Source organism: Manis pentadactyla, chromosome 3, assembly GCF_030020395.1.
Source record: "Manis pentadactyla isolate mManPen7 chromosome 3, mManPen7.hap1, whole genome shotgun sequence".
NCBI classification, from domain to species: Eukaryota; Metazoa; Chordata; class Mammalia; order Pholidota; family Manidae; genus Manis; species Manis pentadactyla.
In genome coordinates this window covers 36861852-36880802 of record NC_080021.1, presented here as the reverse complement: position 1 = coordinate 36880802, position 18951 = coordinate 36861852, and the positions used below count along the sequence as shown (strand labels likewise).

General features: G+C 32.7%; 1 protein-coding gene across 43 annotated transcripts in view; it reads left to right on the top strand.

The window, feature by feature from the left end:
- RIMS2 (regulating synaptic membrane exocytosis 2) overlaps positions 1-18951 on the top strand; it is a 578477-nt gene that overhangs the window by 446572 nt on the left and 112954 nt on the right. For 19 of the 43 annotated variants that reach the window (XM_036876382.2, XM_036876380.2, XM_036876409.2 and 16 more), the window contains one exon: positions 10993-11165. The exons of 18 other annotated variants lie outside the window; for them this stretch is intronic. In XM_036876382.2, coding sequence (XP_036732277.2) covers positions 10993-11165 — 173 coding nt within the window. Of the gene's footprint in view, positions 1-10992; positions 11166-12036; positions 12289-18951 lie in introns of all 43 variants that reach the window. 6 more of the 43 variants (XM_057497834.1, XM_057497836.1, XM_057497833.1 and 3 more) reach the window with 1 other exon arrangement.

Genomic DNA, 18951 nt, shown 5'->3' with positions numbered 1-18951 from the left:
CACTTTCATCCCATGACCAACTTATATTATGATTGAGATTTTGTGCCCGTTTATCCCCTTCACCTATTTCGCCCACCTGCCCACCCCAACCTCTCCCCAATGGTAACCACCAGTCACTTATCAGTACTGTTTTGTTTTGTTTTGTTTTGTTTTTAGGTTCCACATATAAGTGAAATCATATGGTATTTGTCTTCCTCTGCCTGGCTTCTTTCACTTAGCATATACCTTCTAAGTGCATCCATGTTGTTGCAAATGGCAGAATTGCTTTCTTTTTTATGGCTTTTTGATCTATTGAAATTTTGTTACTTTTCTTTTTCTGTTTGTATAACTTCACATGCTAGGAGACAAACATTTTTTTTGTGTTTACAAGTTCATTTTAAAAACTACTTTTCTTAGTCATAAAACCACATTTAAATATGGTTTTCTTAGCTGTAATTTTATTTCATAATGCATTGAACCATAGGTCCTTTTCCTTTACCTGTATTTGTGAATTCCTACGTGCTACTATATAGCAGGCTAGGAAATACAAATGAGATATTTTTTTAATTATGAAAAAGTCATTTGAGATGACTAAGCAATTTGCATGTTATAGAATACTATAAATTACGGAAGAAATTTTAATTTCTTCCTTTAAGTCAATATAGTATTGCTAAAAACTAAGGAAAGAAAGCATTTTAGATAAATTGCATCCAGGTACCTACTGTTGAAAGGACTGTTTGGTCTTTGTTATTGCCAAGAGCATAGTTTCTTCCTGCATATTGTCTAAGGGTATAGGAAGGATGAATGATAATGGGTCACTGAGGGGAGAGAGATCTTGCTTTATAGAAGTAAGAAGGATATGGGTAATGAGGAAGGAAGAAATGATAAATAGGGCAAGAAGGTTATTTCTAACTCAAATTTCATATAATCTAAAAGGATTAAGTATAGACATAATAAAAAGTTAACAAATACAAGAATATTCAAAACAATGGAACATATACCTTTTGAACCAGCCATGGTATTTATCACATCCAAAATTCACATAGTCCATCTGAGGTAGTGATTATTTGCTTATTTATTATCTTTCATATTAAACTACACACTTATTGAGAGTGGGGCTTATATTTTATTAATCTTTGTAGTCTCTCCAGTGGCAGGCACTTTGTCTTGGCTATAATAAGCAGTAAGGGATTTTTTGTATGTAAATGAATTTGGACACAGATGGCAGCTAGAATGGTTGGGGTGACATACTTTGGGAAAAATTTTAGAGGAGGTGAATTTTTTAAGCATTTTGTACCAAGATGAGGATAAGAAATGAACTTTAGGAGAAGGTATGGATAGGTTATTGCATAAGAGTCAAAAGCAAGTTTTCTGATGGGTATATGATTATTGATTTCTATCCAGAGTTACTCATAGGAGAAATAATATTGAGAAAGATTTGGAGTATTTGGATTCTAATTTTGATACTACCACTTACATGAAAAGACTTTGGATAAATTGCCCAATAGTTCTTCATAATCCAACTTTTTTCTGTGTACAAATTGAGGGAATCCTGTAATCTATAAAGTACTACGTCAGTATATGGCACTTTGGAGACTGCATTGAAAAAAAATTACTATGTATAAGCACTTGGGTTTTAGGCAACTTCATCATTAATTAAGCAAATCATTTAATCTCATAGCCTAAAACTGAAATTAGGTTTGAACTAGATTTTCTATATTTCATTTCCTTCATCTAATATTGTTTCATTCATTGATTTGGTAATCTGATCAATCAGGCTGTCTACTAAGTCTATTCGCACAAATGATTGAATCTACATATTTTTTAATTAACTTATGGCATAATTATGATTTAGAGAATAAATTTATATGTATAATGTTGTTGCCTATTACTTAACATGAAATAATAGCTAAATTTGAATTGACACTTAATTCAAAACCTTTAGTCAGGGCAATTAGTCAACTAGGACAGCATGGTGCGGTCCACATCTATAATTTGGTTGATTACCGTTTGAACATATCTACAGTTTTATTATGTAGTAGCTTTGTTTATTAACACAAAAATTAACTGTAATTTTTTCTTCGGTTGGAAGGATTACAGATATTATTAATTAGCAAAACTAAATTTACTAGTGTTTTCCTAAACATAGAATTTTTATTATTTCTCTTCATCATTTGAAGATTATAAAATAATACTCCAGTCTGGGAATAATATAACTGCCCTCAGAATATATCTCATAGGAGAAAAGGAATTTTTAACTGGTGATAAGTTCAGGAGGTAGAAATATTATATGTAAAAGGGTACAGAAGTTGGTGTGGCTTTTGGGTGTGCCCAGTAATGTAGTAATTTTTATTATTTATTGTAATGTGTGAGATAGGGGTAATATTGCCCCCTTCCTCACTTGCACTCGAACTTACATTTAAAAAAAGATACATTTGAACTCCATTCTGATGGATAAACCAAAACCCACCACTTCAGTAGAAATTCCTGACTAAGGAAATGGCTGTGATTTTATGATTTGCACAGCTCTGCAGTTCATTTTCCTGACTAGGAATAGTCACAGCAAATGTCTCTGTCCTCAGGGTCCAATCATGTATGAATACATTACTTCTTAAGCCTGTTTCCATTTTCTGCCAACAACAAAAAAAAAGATGTACCTGAATTGTAAATAGAATGTAAAGTGATTATTTCAATAAAATATAAAGCATTTTTTTAAGGTAGTTTGTAGGATTTTTTTATTATTTTAGTTTTAATTGTTTAAAATCCATCCAATTATATCTATAAGTAGTATTGTAGTGTGACATTCATGCTGTTTTTGTGTTCTGATTATATATACAAATCACTTTAATTTTCAAAATTTCAATACAGGAAAAAAAGCTTTGTTTTAAAATATACACTTAAAGATGAAAATAATATGTGAATATTCCAAAAAGAAATGACAGATTCTAAATATGCTTGCCTAGTATCCCATTACATGTGAAATTAGAGTTCACAAAACTTTTTTAAGTGAAAAGAAATAGAAAGACTTTAATAATAAAAAGTTGTGTAAGCTTAGTCAATTCACTTCACTCTCAGTTTTCTCATCTATAAAATGAGGAAGCTAAATTAGGTCCTTTCTGAGGTCACTTTCAGCTTTTAAATATTTTGGTGTTTGAATGACTCAGTGATGCGCGGAATAACTAAAAGTATGTTTGAGCACCAAATAACTTCTGTAGGCTTTTTTCTTAAAGGGTGGTTATCTAAGTCCCCTTTTGTATATATGAGCATATTTTGTGATCTCAGGAAACGCTTAGTAACTTCCTCTTCCTGCAACTCAGAAGTGTGTACCTGGGATGTTTTGGAAGCTGATCAACTGTATTTCTGGATTCTGGTCCTGCAACATTAAAAGAAAAAGAAATTGCCAGAGAAACAACCATACAAATAACAATAAAATGAAAGACAAAATAAATAAGGAAGGAATAAAGGAGGGAAAGGATGAAGGGAAGGAGTAATATTAAAAAGAGGGGGGAGAGAGGATGAAGAGAAGGAAGGAGGAAGGAAACTGTGAGGGAAGCAGGCAAAACCTTGTTTTTCCAGGGATCCTGGAAAATTAAGTTGTTTTATTTGTTATTGTTATTAGACTAACAAAATAAATCTGGATTCTTTTAGTAAAGAACAGAAGAGGAGAAAGAATACTGGTTGTCATCCAGTAGCTACTATGAAAAATAAATGGTGTAATGGACTCTGATTACCACATGAAAGACCAAGGTTCCAATCATAAGCCCCAAATAGTTAAATATTAAGATATTGGTTCCATAAAATGATTAAGTAATATTTCTTGACTGATTAGAATGGAGAATATTGGAGAAGCCAAAGATAACTCACAAATTTTCTAGATTTTTGTTGGATATTGAAACCTATCAATGCAGGGAGTATAAGAGATACAAGAACAGCTAGTTTGGGGTAAAGGAGAATAAATTTGGTTTTGGACACATTAAATTGAGATGTACCTATAAAACAACATATGGGAGATGTCCTTTTAACATCTGGAAATACATGTCTGAAGTTTGGGAGAAAGGTGAGGACAAAAGGTGAGGGTTTATAAGTCACTCCATGGTAGTTAAAGTAGATAGATAATAGAGTAGATAATCCTGGGTCAGTATGTATAGTGAAAAGAAAAGAGGGTTAGAGATTAAAATTTTGTGAAAATAAAATTTTAAATCAGGTTAGGGAAAGTGAAGCCAGCAAAGGAGAGTATGAGGATAGTCCAGGAGATAGAGGAGAAACCAAAGAGGACCACACAATATTACAATATTAAACGTAATAGCAAAACTAAGAAAGAAGAAAACTAAAAAGACACTACTGGCTGGTAAATTAGGATATTATTGCTGTTTTGTTTCTGAGAACAGTTTAAGTAAAGAGATTAGAATGAGTGAAGGTTATGGGTCCTAAGGAAGAAGTGGCGAATGCACTTAAGGGCAAAAGCATGAGCTCTGCAGCCACCTAAGGTCTCAAAACTGAAAATCATGGCACAACTGGCATTTCTGAAAATTATGAGGTATCAGTGGAAGTAAATAAAGGATGATGTTGCTCATAGAGCAGCTGATTACTAATAGACATAGAGTTCCCACAGAGCCAAACCTTTGGGAAAGTCATAACTGAGTACCAGCAATACTTCCTCCTCTACAAATTCTCCAGGAAAAAATAATATAATAACCTTAAATTTCCTACAGTCCAAGAGAAAGTTGGCTCTTTAGTAAGTTCTTGACCTACAAGCCAATGGCAACCCTTTCTCTGGTTATCGTTTTTTACCTCAAGTTGTTCTTGCTGTTCTTTTAAAGATTCTCCTGGATGAGTAATTTAGATATGATATCTATTGTTCCTTACTTGTTGTCTTCTAAGATGTCTTAATAAGTCCTACAAACAATGCATTTACTTTCAGATGCCACACTGGTAGTGTGCGCCACCTTGGCATTCAGAGACTTGGTAGCTTGAAATTAGCCTTGCTATTCCTTGGAAATGAGCAAACCGTTAATCAAAATGGTTTCTCCTTGGATAGCTGGTTGTTAAACAAATCCCCCCACACCACTGCCTATTCCCACCACAGAGAATGAAGGGAGTAGGTTACTAAACTCTATTCAGCTATCATCACAGTATTTTATACTCTGAGTTGATAGTTCATACTGGAGATAATACTCTTGTATATAGCCCAGAAAAAACCATTCCATTCATTCTGATTTATTAACATTCATTGAGTTCCTGCTACATGCCAGGCACTGATCTAGATAATGGGAATACTAGTAAAATAAATAAGATAGTCATTATCCTCAGGGAGTTTATAATCTAGCAGGATAGATAGATAATAGATAGAAAGATATATAGATAGATAGGTAGATAGAGGTAGATAGAAGATAGATGATAGATAGATAGATAGATAGATAGATAGATAGATAGATAGATAGATAGATAGATAGATAGATAGAAAGAAGATAGGAGAGAGAGAAATACACATATGATAAAACTATCCCAGTTTTCTAGCTGAGATATCATTTGTAGAATATTATTTACAAGGCTAAATCTTAACCTGGCCCTCAATTTTCTGTGGCCTTTTCTCACTGTCTTCTCCCTCCCAAGTAGAGATCCTATCACAGAATACCTTCTCTAAGGAGTCCTATTTAAACAAAATTATCTCTTACAAAAAGACTTTTGCACAGTGCAGCACTGAAATCAGGCACTATAAGAGACTTGGCTAGAACAGAGAAAAAAATCACCTGGAAATAACTCCTCAAAGAGAGTACCTGTAATTGTGATACTATCAAAAGACAATAGAAAATCTCTTTGAATCATGGTATGAAATAAAAATAGAATGGTGAAAATGAGAGCATCTTCTTGCTCACGTAATTATTTAGTTCACCATAGTGCCAGGACTCCCTCTACTTTGTTCTTGTCTCCCTTAGACCCTCAGACTGATAACAAGAGCTCTTCTCAGAACTTCCACCTTTCCTCCCTCACCCCAACATTATGTATGCCCTATTCTTTCTATATCTTTTGATCTGCTCATTGTGTTTTCTCTCTGAATATGATAGGAATATTCCTCCAAGGGCTTCTTGATGGCATAAAACTTACTTTTCTTCAAACTTGGGCTTTCTTACTGCCAGGTATTTTGCAATAATCAAATTTTGGGCCAGAGTGTTAGACAACAAATTGTAGTTTTCTGCTGAGATTTAATAAATTCAAGACAGGCAATACCTAATGGAACTCTCATAATCCCACCCCATGTTCTGTCTGAGAAGTTCATGTACAAAACTCAAACAGCCTGAGTTGCTGAGATATTAGAGATCAAACTAGAAAATTACCTAAGAATTTCAGTATTTTCAGAATTTACTGATTTCTCAGGAATATTATTGTAAAATTTTCCTAACTTCCCTTTCAATGGAGCTTTGCTGACATGCTGTTACTTTCTGCTAATGTTAAATAAATAGGGACAACATTAACTTTTCCAGGCCACTTAGGAACTCTTTAGAATCTGGAACATACTGAAAAATAATAATTTCCTGTAAATTTTTCTAGTTCATGATCTGCTTAATAGTAATGTACAGAACATAAAAATGTTGTTGGGAAAAGCTTTCTCACTCTCTTCCAAGATTTTAATGATCTCCAATCAGAGCCCAATTTTCAGCTGAAACTGTGTAATCCTATGCAATAAATCTTTGTTTGTTCTCCATTAGAGAGAATGATGAGCATATCATTTACTGTTCATCTGTCAGCGGTAAACTAATAAGTGCTAATTGTTTATTGTATAGTGCCAGGACAACACCTACCATTTCCTAAGAAGTGAACTTTTTATGCACATTCATAACTCATTATCTTGGTATAATAATAATTAGCATATTCTACTTCACTATTAAAGTATATAACTTTTGTTAATCATCCGTCAAGAAAAGCAAAAATACATTTACGAGAAGCAAAAAAAAAAAAAATACCATTTTAAAAGTAAACTCCAGTATTAGGTCATTTATTACTTTGATTTCTGGGTTTGTGAGTTGTATATGTGAAGATGTTATATTCTAAATATATTCTAAATATAGATGGAAGTATTCCTAAGGCTAAATAGATGTAACCCAAGGGATAGACAAAGAGTACAGAATATGATTCATAACATACAAAGAATGGAGGAGGAAGAAAAAGGAGGAAAAGAATATGTTCTTCTGAAGTTTTATTTATAAAAATGTTTTTCCTATTATTTCTCACTTTACAAATTTCATTGTTTGTCATGTGTCTGTTTGTCATGGAAACCTGAGCTATATCCAAAGATAAACATGCTCAGTTGCTTAGAAGTAGAGAAATAAATGCACTTGATATAAGCCTTGAATAGAGCATAATCATCAAACTAGAGCTTCTAGCTAATTTGTATTCTTTCTTTATATGAACTATTCCATTCATTGTCTTTTTATTTAATGACCTTCTGCATTACGTGCTAGAAATGAGCAGCTGTTATGTTCTAAGCACATTTTATTTTGAATATATTATTTCTCTTATTCCTCACAACCATCCTTAAAATGGGATTTATCCTTCTCTTACTGGTACAAAAGCTAAACTGGAGTTTAAATTGAATTAAATCTTATCTTTGACTCTTAGGTGCTAATAGAGTTACGAAGATAAGGAAGATATTGTTCTGGACCTTAGAAGCTTATATTCTAATGAGAGTTTGAACGTTAAACATGAACACACATATACACAAACATATACACATGACACCTGTAACAAGAGGTAGCATGTGATGAATTATAAAAAGGCAAAATACTATAATATGTAGAATCATAGCTTCCCTTAAATTTGGGGTATCCAAAAATTTAGCTTACAAACTAGATTACCTGAGAAGTCTTAGCCAACAATAAATGCACTGTATGCCAAGTGTGTTTTAAAAAAACAAATTTGCCTTAATACACTTATGAATCACAGCAACAGTATCAAAAATCATGATGACCTAAAAAGACAAAGGCTAGAAAATGCAAAGTCAGAATCCTAACTACTGAGCTACTAAAGTCAAGTAAGCAGTTAGGATTCAGAATTGAAAGCAAAACATAATGAGCAAGACCTGATCACAAGACATGGGATACACCGATACCAGGTGGCTTTGGAAAGTAAAAGAGACAAATATTAAAAATGAGACATCTTCTGTGTCAGCCAAGATGTATCACATATTTCCTGATATGAAAAAGCTATTCCTCAACCTGCAGTTAGAATTAGTAGTTCGCCATAAGATAATAGTACATGGATGAACCTGGCCAAATGGGGAAGTTGAGGCCTAAGGACATACTAGGAATGAGTGGAAAAGTTTGTTTTAATATTTTAATTTTGATTTATAAACATATTTTCTGAAATGATAGTTCTGTTTTTATTGTGGCTTAGAATAGTCTTAAAATAATATATTTGTTATTGGCTATTTCTACCTAATATTTCTTTCAGTAAAGATATTCCTGGAATTGCTGCTAAGCCAAGATTTTCCTGGAATTGCTGCTAAGCCAGTACTATGAGCTACTGTCTAATCATCATCATCACCATCGCCATCATTTGTCATTTATTAAACACCTGTTATATGTCAGATATTGTGCTAAGTTCTTTACAAACACCATATTTAATCCTTTCAGCAAACCTAGGAGATGGGTACGATTGTTGTCCACATTTTAAAACTGGGACTCATAGAAGCAGTCAGCCTAAGATCATTTGCAAATCTAATCATTTTATGTTGGCAGGATTCAGACCAATGATCGGTGTCACTCCAGAGCATGTACTCTTGATTATATTAATAACCATACTATTTCCTAGAGTTAAAACTTATGGTTTTTATTTGAATTCAGATGATATAATAATTCCATGAGTGAAACCAAAGAAAAAAATAAAACTGCTTTTCTATCAAATGATAAATTATTTAAAAATATATAATATCAGACTGCTTCTCTTTTTTATTATAAATTATATGAGAAAGTCCCTCAAATACAGTACAGTATCTATTGAACAGTTTAATCATTTAAAAAAATTTTTTGAAAGATTCATTTTTCATATAGATGAAATGTCCAAAATAAATATAAATAAAATACTTTCATTTAGTCAACTTGAGACCATATTTACGTTTAATAAATTTGGTGAAATATATATATATATATATGTATGTATATCCAACATTACCAATGTTAGTCAATATATAAAATATAAATGTTTGTTGATTTTAATTATGCATTTATATATAATATAATGTTATATTATAACATACTCTAATACATCTATATATTTATATATACTTGCTAACACATAATGTTGGATCCACCCACTGAAATGCTGTCTAGGCAATGACTGAAGACATTGTCATTTAAAGTAAATTGTTTTTGATATTATAAAATGACAGTTTGAAAAAGAATATCATAGATTAAATTATGTCCAAATAAATCCCCTATAAATAAGCAGTTTTCCTTTTAAAATCAAACATGAAGGTTCTCTTTACATATATTTCCTGAAAAAAGGCAGGAATCTTTTGAAGAATTTAATTGTATTCTTTTGATTATTGAGAGTTCATCCAATAAAGTAGAAAGTTAAATAGACCAAGAAAGGCCAATATTTCACCTAACTTGAATGTCTATTTCTAGATTAAGGATTTGACTATTGAAATTTTATGGAGCTTTAAGAATAGTCCCTTTATTTTACATTTGAAGAAAAAGATCAGTTATTAACTAAAAAAATAGACAACTAGATACTGGGAGATTCCGGAAATAAAAAAAACAGATCATTGAATATCATTTAATGTTTCTACTACACCCTCCTGCCATTCAATTTATCTTTGTCAAAATGTTTTTTATTTATCTAATATTTGCAGTAAATGGTTATTGATACCGAACTGCTGATTAGGTAATGATTCTCCAAGTCACAGTAAATGCTTTATATAAGATAATCATTTTTCTAAGGCTTTGTGAAATTTGTCAGTATCTATAATTAGAAAAATCTCCTTTGTAAACTTGATGAAGTAAGGATGTTTTAGCATTCTGTTTGAAGTGCATATAAATAAAGAAAAATCTAATAGTAGATACTCTTTTAACCCACTAATAGCTGTCAGGTAACAATGAAACAGTGAAAATACTGATTGCATTTACATTATGCAGGATACCAGACATGTATTTTTCTAAGTTTTGAAGCAACCCTGCAAGGAAGTTATTATTGCTATTATTGTATAAACGGGCTTTGAAAAGTTCGGCAATTGGCTCAAGTTTATCCAGCTAGTAAATTTTCCTTACTAGGATTCCAAAGTCAATTCTTTTTCATGTCTCAATATCATTAACATAAAGCATCTATGATAGTTCTCAGTTTACCAGAACATCCGAACACCCAGAACCCTGCACCCTACCCTGGCTGTATCACATAACTATCTGAGTATTTCAATTCCAGGAAGTTTGGACTATTATAAATAATAATGACTCTTTCTAGTATTCCTAGGATTCATCAAAATTCCAGCAACCATTCAGAAGTTAAACTTCTCTTTTCTCTTGGCTTTTCTAAAAAAAAAAGTTAGTGTTCTAATAATTAGATTTTGTATTATCTCTAGGTTTTCAGTGAAATGTAATGGATTAAAGAAAATGGATGCCTACTAAAATTGGTTTTTATAAGTTACAATAGTAACTTTATCATGCTTTCTTTCAAATTTTATTCAAAAATAAAAATAACTCTACTTCCTAATTTTAAGCCAAATATTTATTTCCCAGATTTTACCTAAATGTTCTTCCATTGCTGTTGTGAAACTGTTTTAATGGCCTTCCATTGGGGTGTGGTGAAAATGCTCTAATGGCCTTTCCTAAAAACAAGGGTTTCATATAAATTGAATTTTTCTTTTAGGATAATTGCCATTCACTTTTGTTTTATATGCATCTGAGTGGGGTTCTGCAGTATCCTCTGTGGACAATTAAAGTGCTGAAATAGGAGAAGGTAATAATTACTCTGTGTGGTAATACTGACAATTTGTGCGTATTTGTCAATCTGTGTTAACAGTATCGATCAGGATGGGATCCTCATAGAGGGGCAGATAATATTTCCACTAAATCTTCGGACAGTGATGTAAGTGATATATCTGCGGTTTCAAGGACTAGTAGTGCTTCTCGTTTCAGCAGCACAAGCTACATGTCTGTCCAGTCAGAACGGCCAAGAGGAAACAAGAAAATCAGGTGAGTAAGGGGATTTGAGTAGGAAAATTCTTCTAAAAATATTTTAGAATGTCAGTATTGTCTTTGGATAAACATAAAACCCTTTTTTCTAAAGGTTTAATATATATCATTAAGGAAATAAGACATTCTGTACATATTTTTACTACATTTTGGTGTACATTTCAAACTTCTTGCACAGAAAAGTTTTTTAGAACTTATAACAATTTTGTAAGTAGATTACTTGAAATAGTATCATTAGATATTTTTTTATGTTTGCTATTAAGAAATAATTCTGTTTCCATATTGTCACTGAAATTAAAATGATGGTTAAGTGAAGACTTCATTTTTGATGGTCCCAAAGATATGAAAAATACTATTGTGGAGGGTTGTTTTTTTCCCTAGCTCAGTACACTTCAGAGACTCGGAATACATAAGAATATCACTTTTTTAGTAGGATTCTCTCTTCCATTCTCCTGAGACTTTTATAAATGCGTGGAAAACGTCCTCAGTTTCTCAAGAAAATTCATAAATGTAATTATAAGTTAGTATAATTTTCATTTATCACCTGACTGGATTTTATGGGTACCTGAGATAAATTATTTTTTTCTACTCTAATTGCATCGAAATAATCTATAAAGGAGTGACCACAACTTTTTTCTGTCTAACTTTGTAACAGAAAAATATGGTTTACAAAGAATTAGGAGTAAGTGTTCATTACACAATGCTTCTCTGGTACATACTGGAAAAATGTTTTGAATGTTTTAAAGATGTCATTTTATTTATGTTTTAGTAATTTTCATTATATTTCTGTTTAATTTTGTATACATTTTTTGACTTTTTCTTTCTTTCTTTGTGTTTACTTGCATGCCTTCGACTTGTGTTGTTTTCAAAGGCCAAAGGGAATAGAAGAGGGAGGGACAGAAGGGGATAAGCATGAAGAGGTAGTTCTTGAGGAGGAAGAAGTAAAGGAAGAAAGAATTCATGAGAATGGGAAAGGGAAAGGCATTACAAAAATGTGTAATCAGGAGAAAAACAGAGAATCAGGAGACAAGGAAAAAACACAAGATATGCCTGAGCAAGGGAAAGAAACAGAACAGTGGAATAAAGAGGATTTGCAAAGGCGGTTCTCACAAGATGATGACAGGTAAAATTTGCTTATTTTTGTAGACTTATCCCAATAGTAATATAGTCCTTTGTCCTTCTCCTGAAAACTATTTTGCCCTATACATTTGGTTTCTTTTCTTGTGTTCTACCTATTTAGTTTCTAATACACTTAATTAATGTGTTGGCACGTCATTATCAAATAGATTGAATTATTAAATAGTTTTTAATTTGTACCCACTAGTTCTGAGAGTCTGATTTATGTGGTTTTCAAGTTCTTTATGACTAGCTGAATCAAATGTATATTTCCCTTTAGTTTTTTTTAGCATGAATTACTGTATATCTTCCCCATTTGTAGAAGTCAAAACATTTAAAATGAGGCTCTGAAGGGGATGAAAAATTTCGCCTATTTTATAAGAAATAAAAGCTGGCAAAAAATAAGCTTTCTTGAGTCTCTGGCTGCTTCACTTCTTAGTTTTCTGATGGGTTCTGGTGCAGTTTTGAGCCTGAGGAAGCTGGGACCATGCTCTTTGATACTCTGAGAAGGGATAGATGCCCTAGGGCTTGTTAAAAGGCAAATGTGTTGGGTTAGGCCCTTCTAGCTGAAACTCATTCAGCTAGAGAAATTGCCAGCGGAGGAGCTTTGAACAGGGGAGAAAGGCAGGAGACAACAGAAACAGCAAGACACGTTCACTGTCTGGCACGAGGCCTGTGAAAGCAGGAAGCTGTCTTTGCAGCGCTGCACCGAAAGTCCGAGTAGTGCAGGTGTGCAGTCAGCTTCACCTTTCTGCCTGAGGGAATGAGGTTTCTCTGACATGGAGAATTGCAAGTCATGTACGTTTTGGAGGAATTTGCTTTCATGGTAGTCTATCCAGAATTTGATTTTTGTGTTAGTGCAAAGTCAGCTTGATAAGCACACCCTGTAATAAGCCAAATTTTGCATTATTGTATCCAAACCCAATCTCAACTTGTGCTTTCCTCATAATTAATGAGAAAGATAATTGGGACAGATGTTTACCCCTTGGGTATGCAATTCAGTGGTTTAGTCTATGAGAGTTTATTTTTTTTTGTCTCAGGTTGATAGATTTAACTACATCTGTGATCTATGAAAGTTTTTGTATAACAGACATTAAAAATGAAAGTGAATCTTAAGTTAGGCGTATTTTGTGATTTGAGTCTGAACTAATAATTTTAAGTCTACCTTCATTATTTATCTAACTTTTGATAATTACATTAGTTTATTAAGAAAGACCATTTTTCTGATTTGTTGGGCAAATCTACCTTGATGGTGCTTTCTATTCCCATGGCTTCAGGTAACATCTATATGTTGATGACTTCCAAATCTGTATTTCCAGCCCAGATCTCTTCATTAATCACCTGTCAGATCTATCCAGTCCTGTTCTGGCCATCTTCTTGTCTGTCCTGTGGACATACCAAACTCAGCATGTAAAATTAAACTCATCATACCCCTCACCAAACATGTAACCAAAATTAATAACTTGCTTCTCCTTTTGTACCTTCTTTGTCAGTGCATGACACCATTGTGTTCACACCTGCTCAGAGCAGAATGCCTCTGTAGTCTTTCTCCACTGAGCACAAGGCCCTCCCTCCAGTCACCAAGTCTTACTGATTCTAATGCTTAATTATCTCTGAAATATGTCCATTTCTTCCTGACCCTATTTCTACTTCCATAATTTAAGCTATTATCTCTATGGAGATTAGTTTCATAGGAAATTTTTATCTTTTGAAAATAATAACCCAGAAATCTGAGCTCATTATGCAAAATGAGTTGTCAACTTCTCTGAAGTAGTTCATTAGTGTATTATATACTTTATGAAGATGAATTTTAGGTTATATGAATTATATCTGGAAAAATGCTTGAAAGGTCTCTGCCAAAAAAAAAGAAGAGAAATCTACAACCTATGTTGATTCTCAGTAAATATTGTGAGTAAGTATTATGAGTATAGTGGTGATAAAAGGCAGCTGAAATTTGTTTAGGGTTTAGTTTGTCAAAGCATGTTTTTGTTCTATCCCAGTACTCCTAAGAGCCACCTTTCCATAAAATGTTCATCTCTTTTTTAAAATTTCTGCATACATTTTTACATTACTATGATACTAAAGATGAATAAAACACAGACCTTATTCTCAAGAGAAGGTGATGATTTTCTTTCTCTTTTTTTCAGCCCACAATTTATCCTTTACACATAAATATATATGATTGTTGGCCTAAAACTGTGCACTTGCATGCACATGTGCTCTCTCTCTCTCTCTCTCTATATATATATAGAGAGAGAGAGAGAGAGAGAGAGAAACATTTCTCAGTTAATAAGTAAATACACTCATCTTATAAAAATGTGGGAAAATTATTGGATTCAGTGTTGATTCTCTATCATACTATTTTTCCATACATAGTAAACCAGAGTATACTTGTGATTTCAGTCTGCATGTTGGATCACTGAAAGTAAGAGATTTGAGATTGTATCATGTATATGGTCTGAAGAGGAGGAGCCTTTGAAGATAGAGTACTGAGAATACGGAGCTACTAGAGTAAGAATCTGAAGATGGAAGAGGGGTTTGTGTCAGAAGCATAGGTGGATGGACTGGATCAAACCCAAAGGCAGATACGAAAATTGATCATTTATTAGACAGGGAGTTCAGAAGTTAGCTGCCACTGCCTGATGGCCTTAATTTTCTCAAACATGTACAAGGCAAGAATATAAGCATTTGGAAGTTGAATTAGATACTTGATTTGAAGATCTGGAATAATCATTGAAGAAAATAAGAAAAGTAGCCAGCTGATCAAGGACAAATTAGAGAGTGAAGAAGAGTTCCAAATATAACTCTGCAGATCCAGCTGAGGACTGGAGACCAACAATTTCAAGAGACATCAGTGTGGGAGAGTAGTGTGATCTTTTCTAACACTACTGAGTCAATCCAAGGGCAGAGACACAGTCAGACTGTAGTGTTTGTGGAGCATGGGAGTTTTGATGGATGAGGTTGTTGGAAAAGAGCAGTGGAAAGAAATTGAGGGTGCTTGTGTAAATGTCAGTGCTAGATAATAAAGAAGAAAAGTCCAGATGGGATCTGATAGACAAGGAAAATAGAGAAAATCCAAGAATTAGAAAATTATATCATGTAGTAAAAAAGCAAGTTTAGGATGCTGGAAGGGTGATAAATTTTAGAGTTCATCTTTGAAATTTAAGGTTTTGTGATGGAGCTGTTTCATTAGTTGACAAATTCTGAGATACAAGCATTAGAGTGAGTAAAATAGAGTGGATGAAAAGAATAAATATGAAGATCACTGGTGATGTGCAAGTTTTAGAATTTAGAATTTTGGCCTAGGTCTTCTTAATGAATACTTAAGTCTCATAGAATTATGGTAAAATTGAGAATTGAAAAAGAGGTGTAAGCTAGCTCCTATAAACCTCAGTGAATGAGTCAGTAACTATGAGGTCAACAGATAAGGAAGAAAGGAGAAAAAGGGAGAGGTATATGTTGGCATAGCCAGAAATCATAAGCTGCAAAGAAATTTAAACTTTTAAATAAAAGTAGAAGAGAAATACTGAAGAAAAAATAGCCAGCAGTTAGAAACATTACAACCTATGAAAAAGGGTGCATATTTGTCACTAGAGGATTTCAGGGGAAGCAGTGTTTTCAAGGAAGCACCAGGTGATCTTTTCAGCTAACTCATAATATTGATAGTTCAATTCCACATTTCCATTCTTTGATATGAAATTGGAGATCAGCATTAATTAAAATTTACTGCCACATCTTACATAAATTTTAAGAGACTTACAAAATTTAATTGGCTTTATAATGTAATCATTATTAGCAATTTCTGTTCATTTGTATTTCTGTGGTGACTGGTTATTCTACCCTGTTATAACACAGAAAGTCTTATTCAGAGATGCCAATATGGATTCATTTTTATTGATGAATTGAGTATATTATGGTTAGAATAGTGTTGTAAACATTATTAAATGTCCATTACCATTCATTTATATATTGAACTCTTGTTTCTGGCATTACCACAATTGATAAATCTATAAATAAATAGTGCTCCTGTAGACTTGCTGCTGTAATGAATAAATTCATTTTTATGCTCCTTTTTACATATATTTCTATTATTTTCCCCACTGGCTCTATGTTAAGAGAGTGAGGTAAATTCAGTGTAAAAGTTTAGAAATAGTTAAATTGGAATGACTTCTTCCATATAAATAATACCAGTAGCTTTTTAAAAAAAACTGCTGCAGTAGCTTTTGTCATATTCAATATTTATTTTTATAAGCCAATAAGGATAATTAATCTACAGCTATTATTCTAAACTAAATGCAATATTCTGGCCAGTGACTCCTAATAGAACTACAGGTATCTCTTGGGATGAAAAATTTACTATATATAGAAGTTTTATTTTTATAGAAAATATGAAAGTAAGATCAAGTTTGAAGTCAAAGAATTTCCATGCCTGTGTATTATTATGTTAGATGTCAGTATATTAATATAATAAGGTATGATGTAGTATGGCTTCATTTTCAAATTCTAATTCTCCATGTAGAAAAATGGGATCTAATCTTAAGGAAGTAAAAGTCAAGGAAAAAAAATCCACAAACACTGAGACTTTGGGACCATAATGACAAAATTCCAGTCTTTATTTTTTAGACTTATCTTAACTTAAGCCTTTCATACTCAGTGACACACTTCTTACATGTTCTTACTTTTATTCCTCTGTGTGTATGCTCACATTGATTCTTGTGCCTGAAACACAGTTTCTTTCTTTCCCCTTTTGAGTACACTACCTATCCATCCTTCAATACCCAATGCAAATATAAATTCATCCAAGAAATAACTTCTCTCCTTTTCTTTCACAATTTATCTTTGTTTTCACAATTCTTTTACAATAACAGTTTCTCTTGTGGCACTCATTTGTGATAATATATCACAGGCATCCCTGTGATAACAGTTAGTTATGTATATATTTAACCTACCATGGTTGACCATTAGTTAACCTGTTGAGGATAGGACATCTGTCATTTTTATCTTTCTATTGTCTTACCTCCCAATATGAACAATACCTCACAAACATTAGGCAAACCCAATAAAAGTTTCTGTATGAATGTATGAATAATAGACTTGTGATAAAGCTGTTAGAGACATGAAGAGTTTCCAACATAGTGCTTCTGCCATTGTGTAATACCCAACATACTTATCTCAGTCTTTGCTGACAAAAATTTTTAAATAGTCCAAGAGATCATTTTTTTCCCCAATGGGAACAAACTCATTTATTTCAGAAGCTAGTGGACTTTGCTTCATGGAAATTTGTTTTATATATATGCCCATGTATTCCATTCAGGAAAGATTTAGTTGATTGGTTGGTTTATTGATTTGACAGATGATGAATAGTCATTTCTTTCATCTTTGCACCTTCCAATAGGACTTGAGAATTCATTTATAACTATTCTTTTGGACACATTAAAGTGGTATGAGTTTGTCTAATCTTTAAATACTGTCTAATGAACCCTCTTGTCATCTTTTCTTATGTGCTTTTCTCCCTCTTGTTAGACTTCATACAGGATTTTTACATATAAAATAATGATTATCATTTGGGGATGGTAAAAATAAGAAAACTTGCAAATTAGTCTTCTGAGGCATTCTTTCAAAATACTTTGAAGATGATATATGGGACTTAATATTGAAGTCCTCTGAAGACAACTGCATATTTTCAGGGCAGTCTGTGGGTTGACCAACTGTATTCTACTGTTTCTGTTTATCATGGAGTATGGAATACAGCCACACATGGTGCACCTGTCAATGTAGAGACTTAGCCTTCCAGTCTGGCACATTGGGGATACAGCTGGCTTGCTTGGCAAAATTGTAAGAGCTTATGCCATGTTTCACTGATTCATATAGTAAGCATGGTATCACTTATCATCACCCAAAATTTATTTTTAATATTACAATAAATACCTAAGTCCTCTGAAAATATACTTGAGAGATAATACAGCATAATGGTTAAAACTTACTCTGGATTCAGACATAACTGGATTGATCCTGGTTCTGCCAGTTCTTAACAGTATCAACTTGGGCAAATAAAAACCAAATTATTCACCTATATATGGGAGATAATAATAGATAATAATAGTAACTATTTTGCAGGGTTGTCCTGAAATTCAGTAAGATTATATTTTTAAAGCTCTTAGTGACATTCCTGACACATGATAAGAATTTGATATATAGTAGAGATTAAAAAAGAAAAGGAAAGAGAATTAATTTATAAAATTCTCTTATTTTAGCTCTTTAGAACTGCGTATTTCATAGACACTTTCCTGTAACACTTTGCCAGATGACAGTTCAGAATAAGTTAGATCCATCTTACATTTTGTACAAGGGAAAATGCTTTACAGAATGCTAAAAAAAGATATCATTAAAAGATAATTTCATAAAGTCATGGTAGAGATTCTGGAAAATGTTTATAAGGTTTGTTTCATAGTTTGGTATGGTTGACCTTTAATGTTCTTGGAGTTAAGATGATCTTATTGCTTAAATTGCCTTCATTTAGTCAGCAAATATTTTGAACATCTCCAAATGCCAGATCCTATGAAATACTGGTCAACAAGACCTATTCCCTTCCCTCAAAGAGCTTGAAGTCCAGAGGGGAGATTGAGAAGTAAATAAATGATTACAATATAGAATTTAAGTGATAAAAGTA